Source organism: Pelobates fuscus, chromosome 1 (genome assembly GCF_036172605.1).
Source record: "Pelobates fuscus isolate aPelFus1 chromosome 1, aPelFus1.pri, whole genome shotgun sequence".
Classification (NCBI taxonomy): domain Eukaryota; kingdom Metazoa; phylum Chordata; class Amphibia; order Anura; family Pelobatidae; genus Pelobates; species Pelobates fuscus.
In genome coordinates, this window is record NC_086317.1 from 265,841,681 (window position 1) to 265,865,160 (window position 23,480).

The following is a 23,480-nucleotide window of genomic DNA, read 5'->3' on the forward strand; positions in this document are numbered from 1 at the left end:
AGAAAGATATGAAATCCGGTACAATCTAGGCAAGGGAATGGTGGTAAATGTTGTCAGACTAGCATAATCTGCTACAATAATTGAAATACATCTATATAATTACTTACACTAGTCCCAGGTCCAGGATGTAAATAAAGATTGCATTTAGAATAGCATTGATGATATTTGCTATCAAGCCAGAGAGGATCTGAGGCCATATTATATTCTGCAATGGCAATACAAAAACACAGAATAAACATTTTAAACAAACGAAAACAGCAGAAAAGCATATACTTAATGTTCACATAACTCTACTGTAACAATAAAGTTGTTATGGTGCACATAGCGTCTATGGAAATACTGGCAAACTATGCATAATATGTTCTTCTGGTGCATTTAACGATTCAGCTTTAGCAATTGACTAGTTCAGTCATATTTTCTGTTTTTGTATCATGTACACATGCAATTTAGATAGCTAACATAGGCCTTGATTTAATGTTGTTGGATAAGTCTTTCCAATTACTTAATATTTTAGGATACATTTTTACAATTATTTTTAAAAACATTAAAATGGACAAATATATATATATATATATATATATATATATATATATATATATATATATATATACACACACACACACACACACACAATACCAGTAGAGAACACTCAGGAGTCTTTCAAAGTAAATTTCATCTGTTGCTTTATTGAGCAATTACAAATTCGCACAATGTTTCAGTCTGTAAAATACTTTTTAATATATATATACACATATATATATATATATATATATATATATATATATATATATATATATATATATATATATATACAGATATAATATATAATAATAATAATTAGATTTAAAAAAAAAAAATCAAAAAAATATTACAACATTAGGCCTTGATTCAATGTCAGGTAAGCTTTTCAAATGATTCAATATTTTTGGATAAAATTTAAAATTACTTAATATTGTGAAAAATATTTTAAGTTTGTGATATTTTAAATACGGACCTTAATGTCACAACAGGGTTACCCTCTAAAGTGTGAATTGTTGAATATTCAACGTGAATTAGAAATATTAGACTATAATAGCTGCATCTGAAAAATTCTCAAACTTGGCTATATTTCAGTTCAGTTGATTTGCCTTAAATTTTGAAATGCACTTTAAATTTCCTTTAGTTAGTACTTTAGTGAATAACCGTGCTAGTGTGATCAGATATAATGTGACAAAGGTAGCAGATATGGAAAATACCACAACCAAGGATCATCAAGATTTGGACAGTGCCGTGTGATATTTCCTCCCAAAAGGTGAACTACTGCTTTTGCCAAAATCTAGACAAAGAAAATGGTTTTTTGCTGATTTAACCCCTGCTGCCATATGTGACTCTTACCCTATTTATTACTGCATTTAACTTGAGGAGTAACAGTGGAGGTCATCCTATAAATACAATTGTTCTACACATATATTATTATTATTATTATTATTATACATGAACACATGGTTTGCAACCATTACACAGCTCACTTTAGATAAATTGTGCTTCCCTGTTCAATCAGGGATAGCACCTTCGCCCATCAATTATGGAGCTAGTCTAGGTTGAAATGAGAATAAGATCAGTTAAGGTTTACACTTGCTTAGAGTTGACACAGGAAAAAAGCAAATAAGATGCATTTTAGATCAATTACTAAATTGCCCATAGTATAATAAGACTTACATCTGGAGACCTAGTTAACTAATGCGTAAAAACTATTGTTGAGCTGTGAGACAAAAGAAGTCTTTAATGCAGTGATGGCTCTACTTGTAACCATGAAAAACAAACCACGGCAGTCCTTAAAAAAGGCTGAATAATGGTCATCAAGGTGCCCACTAATGAGAGGGGCATCTAATAGTTTGCTCCTTTTTCTCAATCTTATGAAACATAGAAACATAGAATGTGATGGCAGATAAGAACCATTCAGCCCATCTAGTTTGTCCAATTTTCTAAATACTTTTAATACTCCCTGTCCTTATCTCATAGCTAGGATAGCCTTATGCCTATCCCACGCATGCTTAAACTCCTACACTGTGTTAACCTCTACCACTTCAGCTGGAAGGCTATTCCATGCATCCACTAACCTCTTAGTTAAGTAATACTTCCTGATATTATTTTTAAACCTTTGCCCCTCTAAATAAAGACTATGTCCTCTTGTTGTGGTAGTTTCTCTTCTTTTAAATATAGTCTCCTCCTTTACTGTGTTGATTCCATTTATGTATTTAAATGTTTATATCATATCCCCCCTGTCTCTTCTTTCTTCCAAGCTATACATGTTAAGATTCTTTAACCTTTCCTTGTAAGTTTTATCCTGCAATCCATGAACCAGATTAGTAGCCCTTCTCTGAACTCTCTCTAATGTATCAATATGCTTCTAGAGATACGGTCTCCAGTACTGCGTACAATACTCCAAGTGAGGTCTCACCAGTGTTCTGTACAATGGCATGAGCACTTCCCTCTTTCTACTGCTAATACCTCTCCCTATACAACCAAGCATTCTGCTAGCATTCCTGCTGCTCTATTACACTGTCTGCCTAACTTTAAGTCATCTGAAATAATTACCCCTTTCCTCAGATGTTGAGGTTAGGCCTCTATCAAATATTCTGTACTCTGCCCTTGGGTTATTACATCCAAGATGCATTATCTTGCACTTATCCACATTAAATGTCAGCTGCCACAACCCTGACCAATTTTCTAGTTTACCCAACTCATTTGCCATTTGGCTTATCCCTCCTGGAACATCAACCCTGTTACATATCTTAGTATCATCATCAAAAAGACATACCTTACCATCAAGACCTTCTGCAATATCTCTAATAAAAATATTTAAGAGAATGGGTCCAAGTACAGATCCCTGAGGTACCCCACTGGTGACAAGACCATGCTTCGAATATACTCTATTGACTACTACCCTCTGTTGCCATCGCCTTACCCATTCAACAATATTGGAATCCAAACTTAAAGATTGCAGTTTATTGATAACCCTTCTCTGTGCAACAGTGTCAAAAGCCTTACTGAAATCAATGTCTACTGCCCACTCTGATCTATTATTACCCAATCAAAATTTTAGATGTTCAACAATCCTATCCTTTAACATGGTTTCCATTACTTTCCCCACTACTGAAGTAAGGCTTACTGGCTTACAGTTGCCCGACTCCTCCCCACTTCCTTTCATGTGAACGGGCACAACATTTGCTAACTTCCAATCTTCTGGGACTACTCCTGTTAACAATGATTGGATAAATGAATATGTTAATGATTTTGCGAGTACACCACTAAGCTATTTTAATAACTTTGGTTGTATTCCATCAGGTCCCATTGACTACACCCTGTTCCAAATTATTATGCAAATTATTTTTTTTCATTTACCTAAATAATTGATGTAAATAACATTCGGCATAATTCTCATGTTATCAACTATTAAGAGTACAATTTAAATTGTATTGAACAAACCTCCTAATGATTACAGTAATTTTTTTGAACATAAAAACGTATTATTACGCACAGTAAGTTTCAAAACACTTTATAGGTTGTAAAGAACTAAAAATGGTCATTTGTTGTGTTTGCAGCATATTTGCTGAAATCAAAAGCTATTTCAATCAAACTTATACAACATTTTAACTTCTTAAACATTTTAACAGGTCACGTTACATTTTAACATAGGACCCCTTATTTGATAGCAGCTTCACAAGTCTTGCATCCATTGAACTTGCGAGTTTTTGGACAGTTTCTGCTTGAAATTGTTTGCAAAATGTCAGAATAGCCTCCTAGAGCTGCTGTTTGGATGTAAACTGCCTCCCACCCTTTTGGATCTTTCGTTTGAGGATGCTCCAAAGGTTCTCAATAGGATTGAGGTCAGGGGAGGATGGAGGCCACACCATGACGTTCTCTCCTTTTATCCCCAAAGCAGCCATTGATGCGGTATTCTTTGCAGCATGAGATGGTGCATTGTCATGCATGAAGATGATTTTATTACGGAAAGCATAGTTCTTCCTTCTGTACCAGGGAAGAAAGTGGTCAGTCAGAAACTCCACATACTTGGCAGAGGTCATCTTTACACCTTCGGGGACCCTAAAGGGGCAGACCAGCTCTCTTCCCATGATTCCGGCCCAAAACATGACTCCACCACCACCTTGCTGACGTCGCAGCCTTGTTGGAACAGGGTGGCCGTCCACAAACCATCCACTACTACATCCATCTGGAGCATCCAGGGTTGCACGACACCCATCAGTGAACAGGACTGTTTGAAAATTAGTCTTCATGTATTTTTCTGCCCAATGCAGCCGTTTTTGCTTGTGAGCATTGGTTAGTGGTGGCCGAATAGAAGGTTTATGCACAGTTGCAAGACTCTGGAGGACTCTACACCTTGATGTTCGTGGGACTCCAGAGGCACCAGCAGCTTCAAATATCTGTTTGCTGCTATGTAATGGTATTTTAGCAGCTGCTCTCTTGATCTGATGCATGGATCTCGCTGAAATCTTCCTCAATGTGCCTTTTCTGCACGAACCCGTCTGTGCTCTGAAACAGCCATAAATCTCTTAATAGGGCGATGATCACGCTTTAGTTTTCGTGAAATATCTAATGTTTTCATACCTCGTTCAAGGCATTTAACTATTTCACTCTTTTCGGCCGCAGAGAGTTCATTTTTCTTCCCCATATTGCATGAAAATGGTGCTCTGCTTAATAATGTGGAACACCCTTTTTTAGTAGTTTTTCCTTAAATTGGGCTCACCTGGCAATCTAATTATCACAGGTGTCCGAGATTGTTTTCAGAGATCAAAAGAGCCCTGAGACACAATGCCATTCATGAGTTAAACTGAAAAAAAAAATATTTAATCTTTGGGACATGTAAATAGAATTTGCATAATAATTTGGAACAGGGTGTATTTGTCTTTACTTTTGACAATTGATAGAGAACCTTTTCCTCTGTAAACTCACATGTAACAAATGACTTTTTTGCTAACTAAGGCCCCTATCCTTCATTTTCATCTGTAAATAATGAACAAAAATATTCACTGAGGCAGTCAGCTAGACCTTTATCCTCTTCTACATAGCTTCCTTCTTTTGTTTTTAATCTAACTAATCCTTGTTTTACTTCTCATTTATGTATCTAAATAAGGTTTTGTCCCCTTTTTTTACTGACTGTGCAATTTTCTCTTCTGTGTATGATTTGAAAGCTCTTATAACTTGCTTAACCTCTTTCTGCCTAATCTTATAAATCTTTCCAGAATGTGTTAGTGAACTAACTGGCTGTACCAGAACCTAACACCAGATTCCCATAGAAGTAGTATAGTAAAGGAGAGAGGTCCAGGCACTCCTTGGTTCAAAAATAGGCAGTTTATTGGAACCACAGCAACGTTTCGACCTTCTCGGTCTTTATCAAGCTAACAAATACATCAACTAAGAAAGTGACAGCTGTTGCCAGTAATCATCTTAAATTAATAATCAATATAAACTGTAAGTAAATGCAAAGCAGCTACTGACCATGTGTAGGAAAGACCGCCAAAAAACAAGCTATCCCGTGAATGCCACGTTGGAACGCACACTCAGTTCCACCATTAATTAATAATGACAGTACCCCCCACTATAAGACCACCCACCGGGCGGGAAGGAGCCGGCTTGCGAGTAAACCAGTTATGAAGCAACTGGACAAGACGAGGAGCATGGACTCTAGCAGCAGGAATCCAATAACGTTCCTCAGGGCCGTAACCGTTCCAATCCACCAAATAAAACAATACACCTCTAGAGATCCTGGAATCCAATATAGAACAGACCTCAAATTCCTCCTGTCCACCAACAACTAGAGGCGTAGGAGGTACCTGTTGCCTTACCTGTTAGCTGGTTCATAAGGTAACCAATCTTAGACCTGTCTGTTGGGAAAGAACCAGAAAGGCTTCCAAATGATATTCTATTTGGTTGAGGAACCCCCTACATTCTTTAGGATCACCTCCAAAATGAGGAGGAGGAGAAAGGGTTATGGAGGGGGGCTTATAAACAATAGTTACTGGTTAAATATCCCTCCTTTTTTGTGATTGGTCAGAGCATGACCTCTGACCCAAAAACGTGCATGCGCGTCGCCTTCACACGCACGTTCACGTGATCCTGGAGGAGAAGGGCTATAAATGGCCATGACCGTGTGGTCGGCGCCATTTTGTTTTGCTGCCGAGCGGATGGATGACCAAGCGGGGCGGCTCTCGGCTCGTTGGTGAGCAGGTAAGCTCAGTTTGACAGCGCGGTCACACAGCCGCGGGCCGGGAGCCGGGAGCCGTGACATAAGCCTAATGCAATTTTCTGTTAATCCCATTTCTCAAGGATTCCATTTAAACTGCTCCAGTCTGATGATGACTCCTTTACACATATTCTAATTTTAGAAAAGTCTGTTTTTCTAAAGTCTAAAACTTTTGTTTTTGTGTGGTGTGACTAAGTCACTGTTCTTAAATTAAACCACACTGACTTTTGTTCCCTTTTGAGAAAGATGTGCAAACTATCTTTTTTATACAGTTTATTTCCATTCCAAACAGAGCTACCATGAGAAATGAAGCCAAATCCTTGCTCCTGACACCATTCACCAAGCCACAAGTTAATCATCAAGAGCTGTAGATGATGGCAAATGGGGTCCCTGAACAAATGGTCCTCCACACAGTTCGGTACTAACTGCACCAAACTACCTCATGTGTCTTCACTTTAACACAAGAACCAGGCAAGACACACAATTCCTATAGGAACTACCACACAATACTTTTTTTTCTCAACAAGGACTAGTTTTCAGGAACTCTCCATTAAACATATGGTGAAATGCAGGAATAAAATAACAAGCACTACAAAGTAGAGGTTTCAGATAATAGACAACACAACACAAATTAATAATAAAAAAGCGGTGAATTACCCCCATAATGGCATACCATTTGCAAAAGTAGACAACCCAAGGTATTGCAAATGGGGTATGTCCAGTATTTTTTAGTAGCCACTTAGTCACAAACACTGGCCAAAGTTAGTGTTAATATTTGTTTGTGTGTGAAAAATGCAAAAAACTAATTTGAACGCCAATTTTGGCCAGTGTTTGTGACAAAGTGGCTACTAAAAAAGACTGGACATACCACATTTGCAATACCTTGGGTTGTTTACTATGCCATCATGGGGGGGGGGGTATTTTTCATTCCTGGGCTACCATACGGTCTCAAAGGCAACGTAACCAATCTGGCGAAATTCAGTGTGAAAAAAATGAAACGCAAACCTTATATTTGACTCTCTAACTTTTGAAAACACCATACAACCTGTACACGAGGGGTACTGTTATACTCAGGAGACTTCTCTGAACACAAATATAAGTGTTTCAACACAGTAAAACATATCAGAACAATAATATTGTCCGTGTAAGTGCCATTTGTGTGTGAACAATGCAAAAAATGTCACTTTCACTGACGATATCATCGTTGTAATACATTGTACTGTTTTTAAACACTAATATTTGTGTTCTGCGAAGTCTTCCGAGTAAACCAGTACCCACCATGTACAGGTTTTATGGTGTCTTGGAAAGTTACAGGGTTAAATATAGTGCTAGCCTGGGTTGTCAGGCAGGTCCCACAAATTGCAATTAATAAAATTACCTAATTATGTAAAATTATTACAGAAATATATACGTATAATTATTATATATATACACGTGTGTAAATATATATGTTTAAATATGTACCATTTTTTAATTATTTTTATTTATATATAGGTATATATAGTGATTAGTGATGTCGCGAACATAAAATTTTCCGTTCGCGAACGGCGAAATCGAATTACCGCAAATGTTCGCGAACGGGCGAACCGTCATAGACTTCAATGGGCAGGCGAATTTTAAAACCCACAGGGACTCTTTCTGGCCACAATAGTGATGGAAAAGTTGTTTCAAGGGGACTAACACCTGGACTGTGGCATGCCGGAGGGGGATCCATGGCAAAACTCCCATGGAAAATTACATAGTTGATGCAGAGTCTGGTTTTAATCCATAAAGGGCATAAATCACCTAACATTCTTAAATTGTTTGGAATAAAGTGCTTTAAAACATCAGGTATGATGTTGTATCGATCAGGTAGTGTAAGGGTTACGCCCCGCTTCACAGTGACAGACCAAGCTCCCCGTTTAACGAACCGCAAACAGTCCATTTGCACAACCGCAAACTCCCCATTTGCACAAGGTTGGATACCAAGCTAGCCATGTCCTGCTCCTTGTCCTCACTGATGTCATTGAAGGTCTCTTCCTCCACCCAGCCACGTACAACACCAAGGGTCCCCGAAAGGTGACAACAAGCCCCTTAGGACGCCTGCTGTGTTTGGTCTTCCACCTCCCCAAAGCCACCTTCCTCCTCTGACTCCTCTTCTTCAGACTCCTCTCTCTGCGTTGCCTCTCTCTGCGTTATTATAAGGTGTGTTAAGTAGTACTATTCCTATCAGTTGGTCCTCCTACTTCAAATTTGGGGCACTGCGCGTGTAATCTAATGTGCCACCAGATAGGAGTGGTGTGTTAAGTAGTCCCCCTCATCAGGCCTTTTTTAGTCGAATGTATTGCCCACTGTCAGTCACTTTGGGATCCATCCCTCATTCATCTTAATAAAGGTGAGGTAATCTAGACTTTTTTGACCTAGGCGACTTCTCTTCTCAGTGACAATACCTCCTGCTGCACTGAAGGTCCTTTCTGACAGGACACTTGAAGCGGGGCAGGCCAGATGTTCTATCGCAAATTGGGATAGCTCAGGCCACAGGTCAAGCCTGCACACCCAGTAGTCAAGGGGTTCATCGCTCCTCAGAGTGTCGATATCTGCAGTTAAGGCAAGGTAGTTGATTTTGGAACTGCTGCATCATTTCCGACTTCCGGTAATTTGGTAACATTTCAGGCACTTTCTGCTTATACCGGGAGTCTAGTAGCGTGGACACCCAGTACAGGTCGTTCTCCTTCAGCTTTTTTATACGAGGGTCCCTCAACAGGCACGACAGCATGAAAGACCCCATTTGCACAAGGTTGGATGCCGAGCTACTCATGTCCAGTTCCTCGTCCTCCATGATCTCACTGAAGGTATGTTCTTCCCCCCAGCCACGTACAACACCACGGGTACCAGATAGGTGACAACGAGCATCCTGGGATGCCTGTTGTGGTTGGTCTTCCTCCTACTCCTCAAAGCCACATTCCTCCTCTGACTCCTCTTCCTCACAATCCTCTTCCAGTGTTGCCGCAGGTCCAGCAAGCGATGCTGATAAGGCTGTTTCTGGTGGTGATGGTGACCACAGTTCTTCCTCTCCCTCTTCACGCTCATCTACGGCCTGATCCAGCACTCTTTCTTGTTTTTTTTTCTTTCTTGGCTTTTTCTTGTTGGAGCAGGTGGTCGAACATTAGGAGTGTTGAATTCCAACGTGTCGGGCTGTCGCAAATCAAGCGCCTCACTGGCATGTTGTTTCACCGCTGGATATAAATGGCCACACACCTTCCTGGCCTGCTTCAGACGTCCTGTAAGCCTGGGTACTTAAGCACAAAGCGTTGTACGATCAGATTACACACATGTGCCATGCACGGCACATGTGTCAACTTGCCCAAATTCAATGCCGCCAACAAATTTATTCCGTTGTCACAAACCACTTGGCCGATCTCCAGTTGGTGCGGAGTCAGCCACTGATCCACCTGTGCGTTCAGGGCGGACAGGAGTGCTGGTCCGGTGTGACTATCTGCTTTCAGGCAAGTCAACCCTAAGACGGCGTGACACTGCTGTATCCGGGATGTGGAATAGTACCTGGGGAGCTGGTGGGGGTGCCGTTGATGTGGAGCAAGACGCAGCAGCAGAAGAGGACTCAGCCGAGGAGGTCATGGAAGAGGATGGAGTAGGAGGAGTAGAGGAGGTGGCAGCAGGCCTGCCTGCAAGTCGTGGCGGTGTCACCAACTCCTCTGCAGAGCCACGCATTCCATGCTTGGCAGCCGACAGCAGGTTTACCCAATGTGCAGTGTAGGTGATATACCTGCCCTGACCATGCTTTGTTGACCAGGTATCAGTGGTCAGATGGACTCTTGCCCCAACACTGTGTGCCAGACATGCCATTACTTCCTTTTGCACAATCGAGTACAGGTTGGGGATTGCCTTTTGTGCAAAGAAATTTCGGCCGGGTATCTTCCACTGAGGTGTCCCAATAGCTACAAATTTTATGAACGCCTCAGACTCCACCAGCTTGTATGGTAAAAGCTGGCGGGCTAAGAGTTCAGTCAAGCCACCTATCAGACGCCGGGCAAGGGGGTGACTTTCTGACATTGGCTTCTTACGCTCAAACATGTCCTTGACAGACACCTGACTGTGGGCAGATGAGCAGGAACTGCTCAAGGCGAGAGACAGAGTGGCGGATGGTTGAGAGGGGGCAAGGAGGACAGCAGTGGTTGACGTGGCTGAAGATGCTGGACAAGGAGGAGGATGGCGGCTTTGAGTTTTATGTGCTGCTTGTACTCATGTGTTGATCCCATAGGCGTTTGTGATGTGCGATCATATGCCTTCGCAAAGCAGTTGTACCTAGGTGGGTGTTGGACTTCCCACGACTCAGTTTCTTTTGGCACAGGTTGCAAATGGCATCGCTGTTGTCAGAGGCAGACACACAAAAAAATGCCACACTGCTGAGCTCTGCAATGACGGCATTCTGGTGGTGGCAACAGCATGCGTTGATTGGCGTGCTGTCTGGCTGACCCCGGGTGCCGATGCATGCTGTCTGACTGTGCCACTAGCTCCTTGCGACAACCTCCCCCTGCTTCCAACTCGTCTCCTCCTCCTCCTCTCTGTCTCCCAATCTGAGCTTTCCCCCTGTTCTTCTTCTCTTCTAGCGGGCACCCACGTGACATCCACGGATGCATCGTCATCATCAACCGCTTCACTTGTATTTGACAACTCAGCAAAGGAAGCAGCAGCGGGTACAACATCATCATCATCACACCCTACGTCCATGTGTGAATTGCTGCCTGACTGACATATATCCCTGTTATCTACATCCTCTGGCAATAATGCTTGTGCATCACTCATTTCTACCAATTGATGTGTAAATAACTCCTATGACATACCAAGTGAAGCGGCTGTGGTGCTAGTGTTGGTGGTGGCGGCAGGCGGGCGAGTGGTAACTTGAGAGGTGCCCGAAGCTAAGCTGGAGGAGGATGGTGCGTCAAGGTTCCGAGCGGAAGCTGTAGAAGATTGGGTGTCCTGTGTTAGCCAGTCAACTATGTCCTCAGAACTTTTCGAGTTCAGGGTACGTGGCCTCTGACTGGGCATTATTCTAGGGCCAAAGGGAATCACATTACCACGACCACGACGGCCCCTGTGGGGTGGCCTGCCTCTGCCTGTCATTTTTTTTTCGATTTGTGGTACTATGCGTGCAAGCTACTGTGACAACAGATATGAGTGGCACTGTGCACTGGCAGAAGCTGGCAGAGTAGACGCTGTAGGCCTGACACACACGCTTGCAGACAACTAACTGCTATTCAGTCTATTACAGTCAATTTTTTTTTTTTTAAATGTACACTACTGTCACACCAGATATGAGTTGCACTGGTGTGACACTGTGCCCTGGCAGGCCCTGAAACGCACACGTGTGAAGGAAACTGACTGCTATTATATTACAGTCCAAAAAGTTTTTTTTGTTAAATGCAAGCTATTGTGACACCAGATATGAGTGGTGGCACTGGGCAAGTGGGCACAGTATATGCTGTGAGCCTGACACATACGCTAGCAGACAACTAACTGCTATTCAATCTATTACAGTCAAAAAAAATTTTTTTTTTTAAATGTACACTACTGTTACACCAGATATGAGTTGCACTGGTGTGACACTGTGCCCTGGCAGGCCCTGAAACGCACACGTGTGAAGGAAACTGACTGCTATTATATTACAGTCCAAAACGTTTTTTTTGTTAAATGCAAGCTATTGTGACACCAGATATGAGTGGTGGCACTGGGCAAGTGGGCACAGTATACGCTGTGAGCCTGACACACACGCTGGCAGACAACTAACTGCTATTCAACCTATTACAGTCAAAATTGTATTTTTTTTTTTTTAAATGTACACTACTGTTACACCAGATATGAGTTGCACTGGTGCGACACTGTGCCCTGGCAGGACCTGAAACGCACACGTGTGAAGGAAACTGACTGCTATTATATTACAGTAAAAAAAGTTTTTTTTTTTGTTAAATGCAAGCTATTGTGACACCAGATATGAGTGGTGGCACTGGGCAAGTGGGCACAGTATACGCTGTGAGCCTGACACACACGCTGGCAGGCAGGCAACTGCAATTAGATTACACAGAAAAAAAAAAAAAGCAGACTGATGTTCTAGCCCTAAAAATGGCTTTTTGGGGTGCTGTCCTTACAGCAGAGATCAGATGAGTCCTTCAGGACTGTAGTGGACACTGAATACACTAGCCTAGCTATCAATTTCCCTATTAAATCCGCAGCAGCACACTGTCCTGCCTCTCACTAAGAATGCAGCTTCAGAATTAATCTAAAATGGATGCTGTCCAGGAGGTGGGAGGGTCTGGGAGGGAGGGTCTGCTACTGATTGGCTGGAATGTGTCTGCTGACTGTGAGGTACAGGGAAAAGTTTCCTCAATGATGACGAATAGGGGGCGGACCGAACATCGCATATGTTCGCCATCCGTGGCAAACGCGAACAAGCTATGTTCACCAGGAACTATTCGCTAGCAAACCGTTCGGAACATCACTAATAGTGATATATACGTATATACTTATGTATATAGAAATATATATTATTTTGTTCTACATGTATTTTGATATCTATCTATAGATATATATATATATATATATTTATTTATTTTAAAATACAGTTAGAAAAAATTTACACACTTTTATATATATGTATATATTTTTTTTACATTTTTTTATGTATTTACATGTTTATTTTATATATAAATATATAATGATAATTATTTAAATAGATCATTTGTTATTATATTTATTTATTGTAGTTACATAGTTGCGTCCATCAAGTTCAGCCTTCCCCACATATGTTTTTGCTGTTGATCCAAAAGAAGGCAAAAAACCCAGTCTGAAGGGCTTCCAATTTTGCAACAAACTAGGAAAAAAATCCTTCTTGATCCCAAAATAGCAGTCAGATGTATTTTTGGATCAAACAGCTATTACCCCACTAATTAGAAATGATAGCAAGTATTTATCCAATTGCAGTTTAAATATCTGTATGGACTCTGATAAAACCACCACTTCAGGCAGACAATTCCATATCCTTATTGCTCTTACTGTAAAAGAAAACATTTTCTTTGCCTTAGATGAAATCTCTTTTCTTCCAGCCTCAATGTGTGACCTCGTGTCCTATGTATAGCCCTGTTTATGAATAGATTTCCAGATAATGGTTTGTACTGGCCCCGAATGTTTTTCCCTTTATATTAGCTACTGGCATTTATTGAGCTTTTTAACCTTTTATATAGTGCACACAACTTTTGCAAGACCATACACAAGCTGGCACTGTACAGGCCCCATAGTCAAATGCACCTAGCTAGCACAGAGCATCAGTATAAAATTAAACAGAAAAAAAAAACATGCTGTTAAACCCCAAAACACTTCAGCAACAAAATGCTTTAGGCTTTGTACAGTTTCGACCATTTTATTGCTTTGTGCAACATTTTGTTATGCTTATTTTATAACTTGGATTCAGGGAATATTGATCAGTATGATACTTATAATACAGCTGTTAAATGACTTTGTTAATTGCAATTGCAAAACAAATAATTTAACAAAATATATACATGTTAAACACTCCACTAATATGTTAATAGTAATTATATTAAACTATTGCATTTATTGATAGTTACCTGGTTTTGTAAATACTGTGTCTGAAGATGAAACAGGAAAACAGCCTGTAATGACAAACAACAACAAAAGGATTAAACTTTATTAACTTCAGATAGTTTTGCAATAAGAACATTTAGATTTTCTAATATAATTCGGATAATTTCCTGCTCTATTATAAAAAATCAACTAAACAAAAACATTTTCACAGGATTCTTGTTACAGAGAGAGAGCTTCTGGATATGTATACCAACTAAAAACACTATCTCCATTGGGCCTTAATGAGGGATTCTCCTATAGTTCATTTCTAATGAATAATCTGTACATAAATATGTATTTTTCACAACTCATGCACTGTATACAATTTACACCATTACCGTTTGGTGTGCACATGCATTAGACATTATGGTAAAATTACATAGCTCTATGATTCAATTATATTTTATTCTAACCACATTTGCTTCTTACTTTTCTCAAGTCTGCTCCCTAGACACATGTCCCACATCCTCCCTCCCTCACATACAATACGTCTTACTTAAAATACTACTATACCACTTTAAGGATGCAGGCTACAAATCAATCTATCAGAGGGAGATAATTATTCACAAACCGGCAATAATCTACAGTCACATATACTAACTATATAAAAAATGATTTACTTTGTATAAGAAGTAAACATCACTATATATTTTATATGTAATTCAAAATTCTGGCGCTTGCTTACAAATCCCTACATAATGCTGCTCCAACATACCTATCCTCCCTCATACACAAGTATGTCCCGTCGAGACCCCTGCGCTCATCCCAAGACCTACGCCTATCCTCTGCCCGGATCCCCACCTCTGACGCTCGCCTTCAAGACTTCTCTAGGGCTGCACCTATTCTGTGGAACTCCCTTGCCTCCTCAATCAGACTTTCACCCAGCCTCCATTACTTCAAAAAATCTTTGAAAACTCACTTCTTCATTAAAGCGTATCAATTAAACTGTCAGCAGGCTTCTCATCCCCCACCCCATGACTCCTTTCCTGCAACTGTCAAAAATGACCTACCATGCACTCAATAAACCCTTCTCTAATAAACTATTTAATCCCCCTACTTTAACCCTTTGTGTCACTATACCCCACTCCCTCTAGCATGTAAGCTCATTGAGCAGGGCCCTCAACCCCCTCTGTTCCTGTACGTCCAGTGGTCTGATCTCAATTATGTGTCTGTTAGTCCACCCATTGTACAGCGCTACGGAATTTGTTGGCGCTATATAAATAATAAAATAATAATAATAATAATAATAATGTGCCTTACTAAAGAATTGAATTACTAAATCCAACAGGCGGTGTTTCATAGACTGATTTTGAATTTACCACAGACATTATGATATAACATTATACATTATAGATTTTTCTTTCCTATTAAAGAATCTAAATAATGGAATCCATGAAGTGACTTCTAAGTCACTTCATAGATACCATGACTTACAAATGGTATCTATATGAAGTAAATCTACACTGACTATTACTAAGGAATTCCACAGCTTAATGTATCAAGCGATGAACCGGAAATGGATTGATGTGCCTTGCATTTGTTATTCATGTGAACCCCTGTGAGTCTTTTGATATATTAGCAAATAAATAAGGAAATCAGCTTTAACATATATGTCAAACACTGAAATGTATTTCCCTATATATATATTTAAACACTAAGCATGTTGAAATGTTATCGCTATTACACCAATTGATCGGTTTAACCATTCTGGATGGACTCATAATAGTGATGTTTCTAATGATACATTTACAATGAATCATATTATCCTAGATCAATCCTTAGTCGTAAATTAAGACTTGTTGTTACTGTTACCGATCACATTTATAGATAGCCTTTCATTCCCTCTAAGTCAGAAGTTTAAATTTCAGCAACTTTTGTTTTCAATAATTTGGATACATCCTTATAATTATTAATTTTTTTATTTTTATTTATTCATTTATACAAAAATGCCACACTCATTGGCTAAGCAAGGTGATTGGCTCCATGAGAAAGGGGAGTCAACAACCGACTAATTACATCTGAATAGGGAGATTCCATACACCTGATGATGCAGGCATCTACCATTGGCTCTGCTAATTGAGCCACGAGGGATACTCCTTTATAAAGGGAACAGACTGCATTTCAAATTTCTTACTCTGACGAAGGTGCACACTTCTATGCACTGAAACGTGTGTCAGGTTATCTCTAATCTCACTTTGACACTATTGGCATGGTGTTGGATTACTTTATCTGGTCACCTTATACATGTTTGGTTGTATCCAAACATTTTTAACTAGACACCAACCGAGTGATATGCTACTAATTTAATCTCTTCTTTTTTTTTTTTTCTATCTAGTCAGATTTAAAGGGAGAGAAGCTTACCATAATTTTTCCTTTCATAACCCTTTTTGTCATTTCATGCTAAGATTATCCATGCTGAGCTTACATACCTTTTGATTTTGCAATAAGTACAGCATTGGACATATGCATATATTTCTCATTTGACTAATTTGCAAATACCATTGTAACACGTGCTAGCATCATAGATACTATTGGCATCATTGCTATTTGTATCACCTGGATACCTTTTTTGTGATTATTTTTTGCTCCATCTCAAGACAGAAATATGACTTAGAAATATACACAGGATCTACATTATACCAGGCCCATTTTGGCCTATTTTTAAAGGGACACTGAAAGGGTTAATGCTGTCTTGGACTCAAATTGTCTTCACTTCTCGATCCTCTGTTCACCACATCAATTGACGGGAGAAACTTGTTTAGCAAATAACAGACAGACACGAAAGGTGCTTGACAAGTTCTCAAATGCTTTACTGTGTAATGAGTATTTATGCAAATTAAGTTACTTGAGTCATGAGATATGCCATACAGAATATAAGATTGATTACTTCCTTAAATATCACATGTTATTCTGACTGGTAAGATAAGACCTTCTTTGAATATGTCTGCAATGTATATCCTGGGCCAGACATCCTGAAATGTCGTATTTCCTATAGAATTGTATAGGTCTGTCACACTCAATCATATTAGAACATCCTATACAATTGTATACTAAGCATAGTATCACATTGTCAGACATCCTAAAAGGAAAAATGTCATTGTCCAAGTTTTGCCACACTCAGCATATCTATGACGTACATTAAATTTAGCATACAAAGCAAAAAGTAGTTTAACAAGTCAGCAATAATGATAATACATCTTATAAAATGATATAAGAGAAATAAACTATCTAATATTTCTTACAGACACTATAGTCACCTGAACAACTTTAGCTTAATGAAGCAGTTTTGGTGTATAGAACATGCCCCTGCAGCCTCACTGCTTAATCATCTGCCATTTAGGAGTTAAATCCCTTTGTTTATGAACCCTAGTCACACCTCCCTGCATGTGACTTGCACAGCCTTCCATAAGCGCTTCCTGTAAAGAGAGCCCTATTTAGGCTTTCTTTATTGCAAGTTCTGTTTAATTAAGCTTTTCTAATCCCCTGCTATGTTAATAGCTTGCTAGACCCTGCAATAGCCTCCTGTATGTGATTAAAGTTCAATTTAGAGATTGAGATACAATTATTTAAGGTAAATTACATCTGTTTGAAAGGGAAACCAGTTTATTTTTTCATGCAGGCTCTGTCAATCATAGCCAGGGGAGGTGTGGCTAGGGCTGCATAAACAGAAACAAAGTGATTTAACTCCTAAATGATAGTGAATTGAGCAGTGAAATTGCAGGGGAATGATCTATACACTAAAACTACTTTATTTAGCTAAAGTAATTTAGGTGACTATAGTGTTCCTTTAATAAAGCCAGTCATGTGCACTGTTTTGTAGACCTGTCACATCAGGTATAGGAATAGCCTTATAAGGCAAAGTTATTTATGTATATAGTTGGTTTGTAAATAATTTAAGTTTCTCTTCTTCTTTTTTCCCATTTTTCTAGCCAAATTTAAAGGGAGATAGGCTTTCTAAAATTTTCCTCCTTATATCCCCTTCTTACCAGTCTATGCGAAGACCAGGCATGCTGAGTTAACACACCCTTTGACTCTGTATTAACCCCTTAAGACCAGAGGGCGTACAATTAAGTCCTTTTTTTAAACGGCTCTAAACGCCGTCAGGCGTAATTGTACGCCCTCCGTTTTTTTTTTTACTTACCCGGTCGCCGGCGATCCCACGCCGGCAATCGCGGTTGGGGGGACTCCCAGGGAGCCCCGCGCAGCACGTCCGCCCTCTTCAGCCCCCCCGGGCCATGTGAGAGTGAGGTCCTTGCGAGGACCTCACAATCACATGGCCGGGATAGCTGGCTGCAGCATTGCCAGCAGGGGGGCTGCCTGTAATGACAGGTAGTCCCCCTGCTGGCTGGAAATAAATTAAAATAAAATTAAACTAGTGTAAAAAAATATATATAATATACTTAGATCATATATTATATATTATATTATATATATATGATCTAAGTATATATATATATATACACATACACACACATACACTGTCTAGGTGTATTTTACTATTAATAGATAAATAATGATATACCTATATATAAATAAAAATATTTAAAAAAAATTATATATATATATATATATATATATACACGTGTATATATACACATATGTATATATATATATACATATATTAATTCTACACATATATTTATAGGTATAAATATAGGTATCCTAATTAATTACAATTAGCGGGACCTGCCTGACAACCCATGCCGAAAGTATAGGGAATTTAATTTGCTAGCACTATATTTAACCCTATAACTTTCCAAGACACCATAAAACCTGTACATGGGGGGTACTGTTTTACTCGGGAGACTTCGCTGAACACAAATATTAGTGTTTCAAAACAGTAATATGTATTACAACGATGATATCGCCAGTAAAAGTGACGTTTTTTTTCATTTTTCACGCACAAACAGCACTTACACGGACGATATTATTGCTGCAATACTTTTTACTGTTTTGAAACACAAATATTTGTGTTCAGCGAAGTTTCCTGTGTACAACAGTACCCCTCATGTACAGGTTTTATGGTGTTTTCAACAGTTACAGCATCAAATATAAGGCTTGTGTTTCATTTTTTTCACATTAAAATTCGCCAGAATGGTTACGTTGCCTTTGAGACCCTATGGTAGCCCAAGAATGAAAATTACCCCTATGATGGCATACCATTTACAATAGTAGACAACCCAAGGTATTGCAAATGGGTTATGTCCAGTCTTTTTTAGTAGCCACTTAGTCCCAAACACTGACCAAAATTGGCGATTTTTGCATTTTTCACACACAAACAAATACTAACGCTAACTTTGGCCAGTGTTTGTGACCAAATGGCCACTAAAAAAGACTGGACATACCGCATTTGCAATACCTTGGGTTGTCTACTATTGCAAATGGTATGCCATTAGGGTGTAAATTTTATTCTACTATACAGTCTCAAAGGCAACGTAACCAATCTGGCGAATTTCAATTTCAAATGTAACATGCTATATTTGACCCTGTAACTTCCCAAAACACCATAAAACCTGTACATAGGGGGTACTGTTTTACACGTGAGACTTTGCTGAATACAAATATGTGTATTTTATTGCAGTAAAAGCAAACAGTATTATGACATTGACAGTTAAAATGTCATGTAGAACTAAAAAAATAACAACATTTCTTATTTTCTCCCATTTTTTTCATATTAAATTATGTTTCATAGCTAAATATTTGATATTAAATGAAAGCCCTGTTTCCCCTGAATAAAATGATATATAATAAGGGGGGGTGCATTTAATATGAAAGAGGTGAATTACGGTTGGACAGACATGTAGCGCAAATGCGGTTAACCCCTTAACCCCTTCAGGACGGAGTCAATAGTGCACGTTCTGATCAAAACAAAACGTAAACAAAAACTGGAATTTGCGCTATATGTCTGTTCACCCGTAGTCCCCCTCTTTCAAATTATATGCACCCACACTTATTATATATCATTTTGTTCAGGAGAAACAGGGCTTTAATCTATCATTAACTATTCATATATGGAACATAATTCATTATGAATAAAATTAAAAAAAATGTGAGAAAATAAGATTTTTTTTAAATTTGCATTTCCGTCTGACATTTTAACTGTGAATGTCATAATACTGTTAGGTTTTACTGCAAAAAAAATGCACATATTTGTAATCAGCGATGTCTCACGAGTACAACAGTACCCCCCATTAACAGGTTTTATGTTGTTTTGGAAAGTTACAGGGTCAAATATAGAACGTTCCATTTTCAAATTGAAATTTGCCAGATTGGTAATGTTACCTTTGAGACGGTGTGGTAGCCCAGGAATGAGAATTACCCCCATAATGGCATACCATTTGAAAAAGTAGACAAGCCAAGGTATTGAAAGTGGGGTATGTTTAGTCTTTTTTAGTAGCCACTTAGTCACAAACACTGGCCAAAGTTAGCGTTCATATTTGTTTTTGTGTGAAAAAAGCAAAAAACGAATATTTGGCCAGTGTTTGTGACTAAGGGGCTACTAAGAAAGACTGGACATACCCCACTTGCAATGCCTCGGGTTGTCTACTTTTGCAAATGGTATGCCATCATGGGGGTTCAGTGAAGTCTCCCCCATGTTCAGTGAAGTCTCCCGAGTAAAACAGTACCCCCTATGTACAGGTTTTATGGTGTCTTGGAGAGTTACAGGGTCAAATATAGTGCTTGCGAATTAAATTCGCTGCACTTTCTCCCTGTGTTGCCAGGCATGTCAATCAAATTTTAATTAATCAAATCACATAATTACGTTAAAAGATTATTTAAATATACATGTAGAATTTTAATATATATGCATTTATAGGTATATAAATTCTACGTGTATAGTAATGTAATCTTTTATGTAATTATATGTATTTATCTATATATATATATATTTGCGGTTACCGTATATACTCGAGTATAAGCCGAGTTTTTCAGCACATTTTTTGTGCTGAAAAACCGGAACTCGGCTTATACTCGAGTCAATAGTCTGTATTATGGCAATTTGCATTGCCATAATACAGACTGGGGGGAGAGGGGGCTGTCAGAGCTGTACTTACCTTTCCTGCAGCTCCTGTCAGCTCTCTCCTCCTCCGCGCCGTCAGTTCAGCACCTCGGTCAGCTCCCAGTGTAAGTCTCGCGAGAGCCGCGGCTCTCGCGAGACTTACAGTGTGAGCTGACAGAGGGAGCTGCACGGACGGCGCGGAGGAGGAGAGAGCTGACAGGAGCTGCAGGAAAGGTAAGTACAGCTCTGACAGCCCCCTCTCCCCCCCACTGAACTGCCAATGCCACTAGACCACCAGGGAAGGAGCCCCCCTCCCTGGCCAGCTAGCAAGCAGGGAGGGGGGACGAAAATAATAATAGAGATATTAATAATAATAAAAATTTAATAAAAGTATTAATAAAAATAATAATAATGAACAAAATATTAAAAAATAATAAAAAAATAATAATAATTTAAAAAAAATAATATAACAAAAAACCAATTAGTATTAAAATAATAAAAAAAATAATAAAAATGCCCACCCCCACCAAGGCTCTGCATCACACACACACACATTGCATTCATACACACTGCACTAATACACACAAGCACACTGCACTCATACACACACACTGCACTCATACACACACACTGCACTCATACACACACACTGCACTCATACACACTGCACTCATACACACTGCATTCATACACACACACACTGCACTCATACACTGCACTCTTATACACACACTGCACTCATACACACACACACTGCACTCATACACACACACACACTGCATTCATACACACACACACTGCACTCATACACACTGCATTCATACACACACACACACTGCACTCATACACTGCACTCATGCACACTGCACTCTTATACACACACTGCACTCATACACACACACACTGCACTCATACACACACACACTGCATTCATACACACACACACTGCACTCATACACACACACTGCATTCATACACACACACACTGCATTCATACACACACACTGCATTCATACACACACACTGCATTCATATACACACACACTGCATTCATACACACACTGCAAATAAATATTCAATTAATATAATTTTTTTAGGATCCAATTTTATTTAGAGATTTACCAGTAGCTGCTGCATTTCCCACCCTAGTCTTATACTCGAGTCAATAAGTTTTCCCAGTTTTTTGGGGTAGAATTAGGGGCCTCGGCTTATATTCGGGTCAGCTTATACTCGAGTATATACGGTATTTGTATTTTATATATATATATAGATATATATAGAATGTCATTCTAAGTGTATTTTGTTACCGATATATATATATATTAATAACAAAATACAGTTAGAATGAAATTACATATGCATATATAATTTATATTAAATTTTGTTTCAATATTTTATTTATTTATTTTATTATTTTATTTATTTATTATTTTAATTATACATATTTATATATAATATATATATGTACATCTATTATATATATAATATATATACATATTATATATATGTAACGTCATTCTAAGTGTATTTTAATATGAATATATATATACTTATATTAATATTAAAATACACTTTGTATGACGTTACATATATATATAATATGTATATATATTATATATATAATATATATACATATTATATATATGTAAAAATATATTTAATTTATTTTTACACTTAGATTTTATTTATTTTTTATACTTCCCACCAGCAGGGGGACTGTCTGATATTTCAAACAGTCCCCCTGCTGGCAGATCCACAGCCAGCTATAGAGGGCCATGTGATCGCTCTTTGAGAGCGATCACATGGCCCCCGGGGGCCTGATTTGCCGTGGGAGGGCTGCCTGGGCTGTGAGGCAGTCCTCCCGAAGCGGATTGCGGCTGAGGTAAGTACATCTTACCTCCTGGGGCTGCAATCCGTTACGGCGTGCTATGCCGTCATAACGGCTTTAAAGCCCACTTAACCCGTGACGGCATAGCACGCCGTAACGGCGTTAAGGGGTTAAGGACGGAGCCAAATGTACACGTTGTGAACGAAACAAAATGTAAACAAAACCTGGCATTTGCGCTATATGTCTGTCCAACCGTAATTCACCTCTTTCAAATTAAATGCACCCCCCTTATTATATATAATTTTATTCAGGGGAAACAGGGCTTTCATTTAATATCAAATATTTAGCTATGAAACATAATTTAATATGAAAAGGATGGGAGAAAATAAGAAATTTTGTTTTTTTCTAGTTCTACATGACATTTTAACTGTCAACGTCATAATACTGTTTGCTTTTACTGCAATAAAATACACATATTTGTGTTCAGCAAAGTCTCACGTGTAAAATTGTACCCCTATGTACAGGTTTTATGGAGTTTTGGGAAGTTATGGGGTCAAATATTGCACGTTACATTTGAAATTGAAATTCACCAGATTGGTTACGTTGCCTTTGGGACTTTATAGTAGCCCAGGAATGAAATTTACACCCATAATGGCATACCATTTGCAATAGTAGACAACCCAAGGTATTGCAAATGGGGTATGTCCAGTCTTTTTTAGTAGCCATTTGGTCACAAACACTGGCCAAAGTTAGCGTTAGTATTTGTTTGTGTG

The 23,480-nt window shown here is 38.8% G+C and overlaps 1 protein-coding gene across 1 annotated transcript in view; it reads right to left on the reverse strand.

The window, feature by feature from the left end:
- Positions 1 to 23,480, reverse strand: part of LOC134565935 (multidrug and toxin extrusion protein 2-like) — a 177,925-nt gene that overhangs the window by 113,475 nt on the left and 40,970 nt on the right. Inside the window, exons 6-7 of the mRNA XM_063425667.1 lie at positions 13,864 to 13,908; positions 108 to 205 (exon numbers count right to left, since the gene is read on the reverse strand). Coding sequence (XP_063281737.1) covers positions 108 to 205; positions 13,864 to 13,908 — 143 coding nt within the window. The remainder of the gene's footprint in view (positions 1 to 107; positions 206 to 13,863; positions 13,909 to 23,480) is intronic.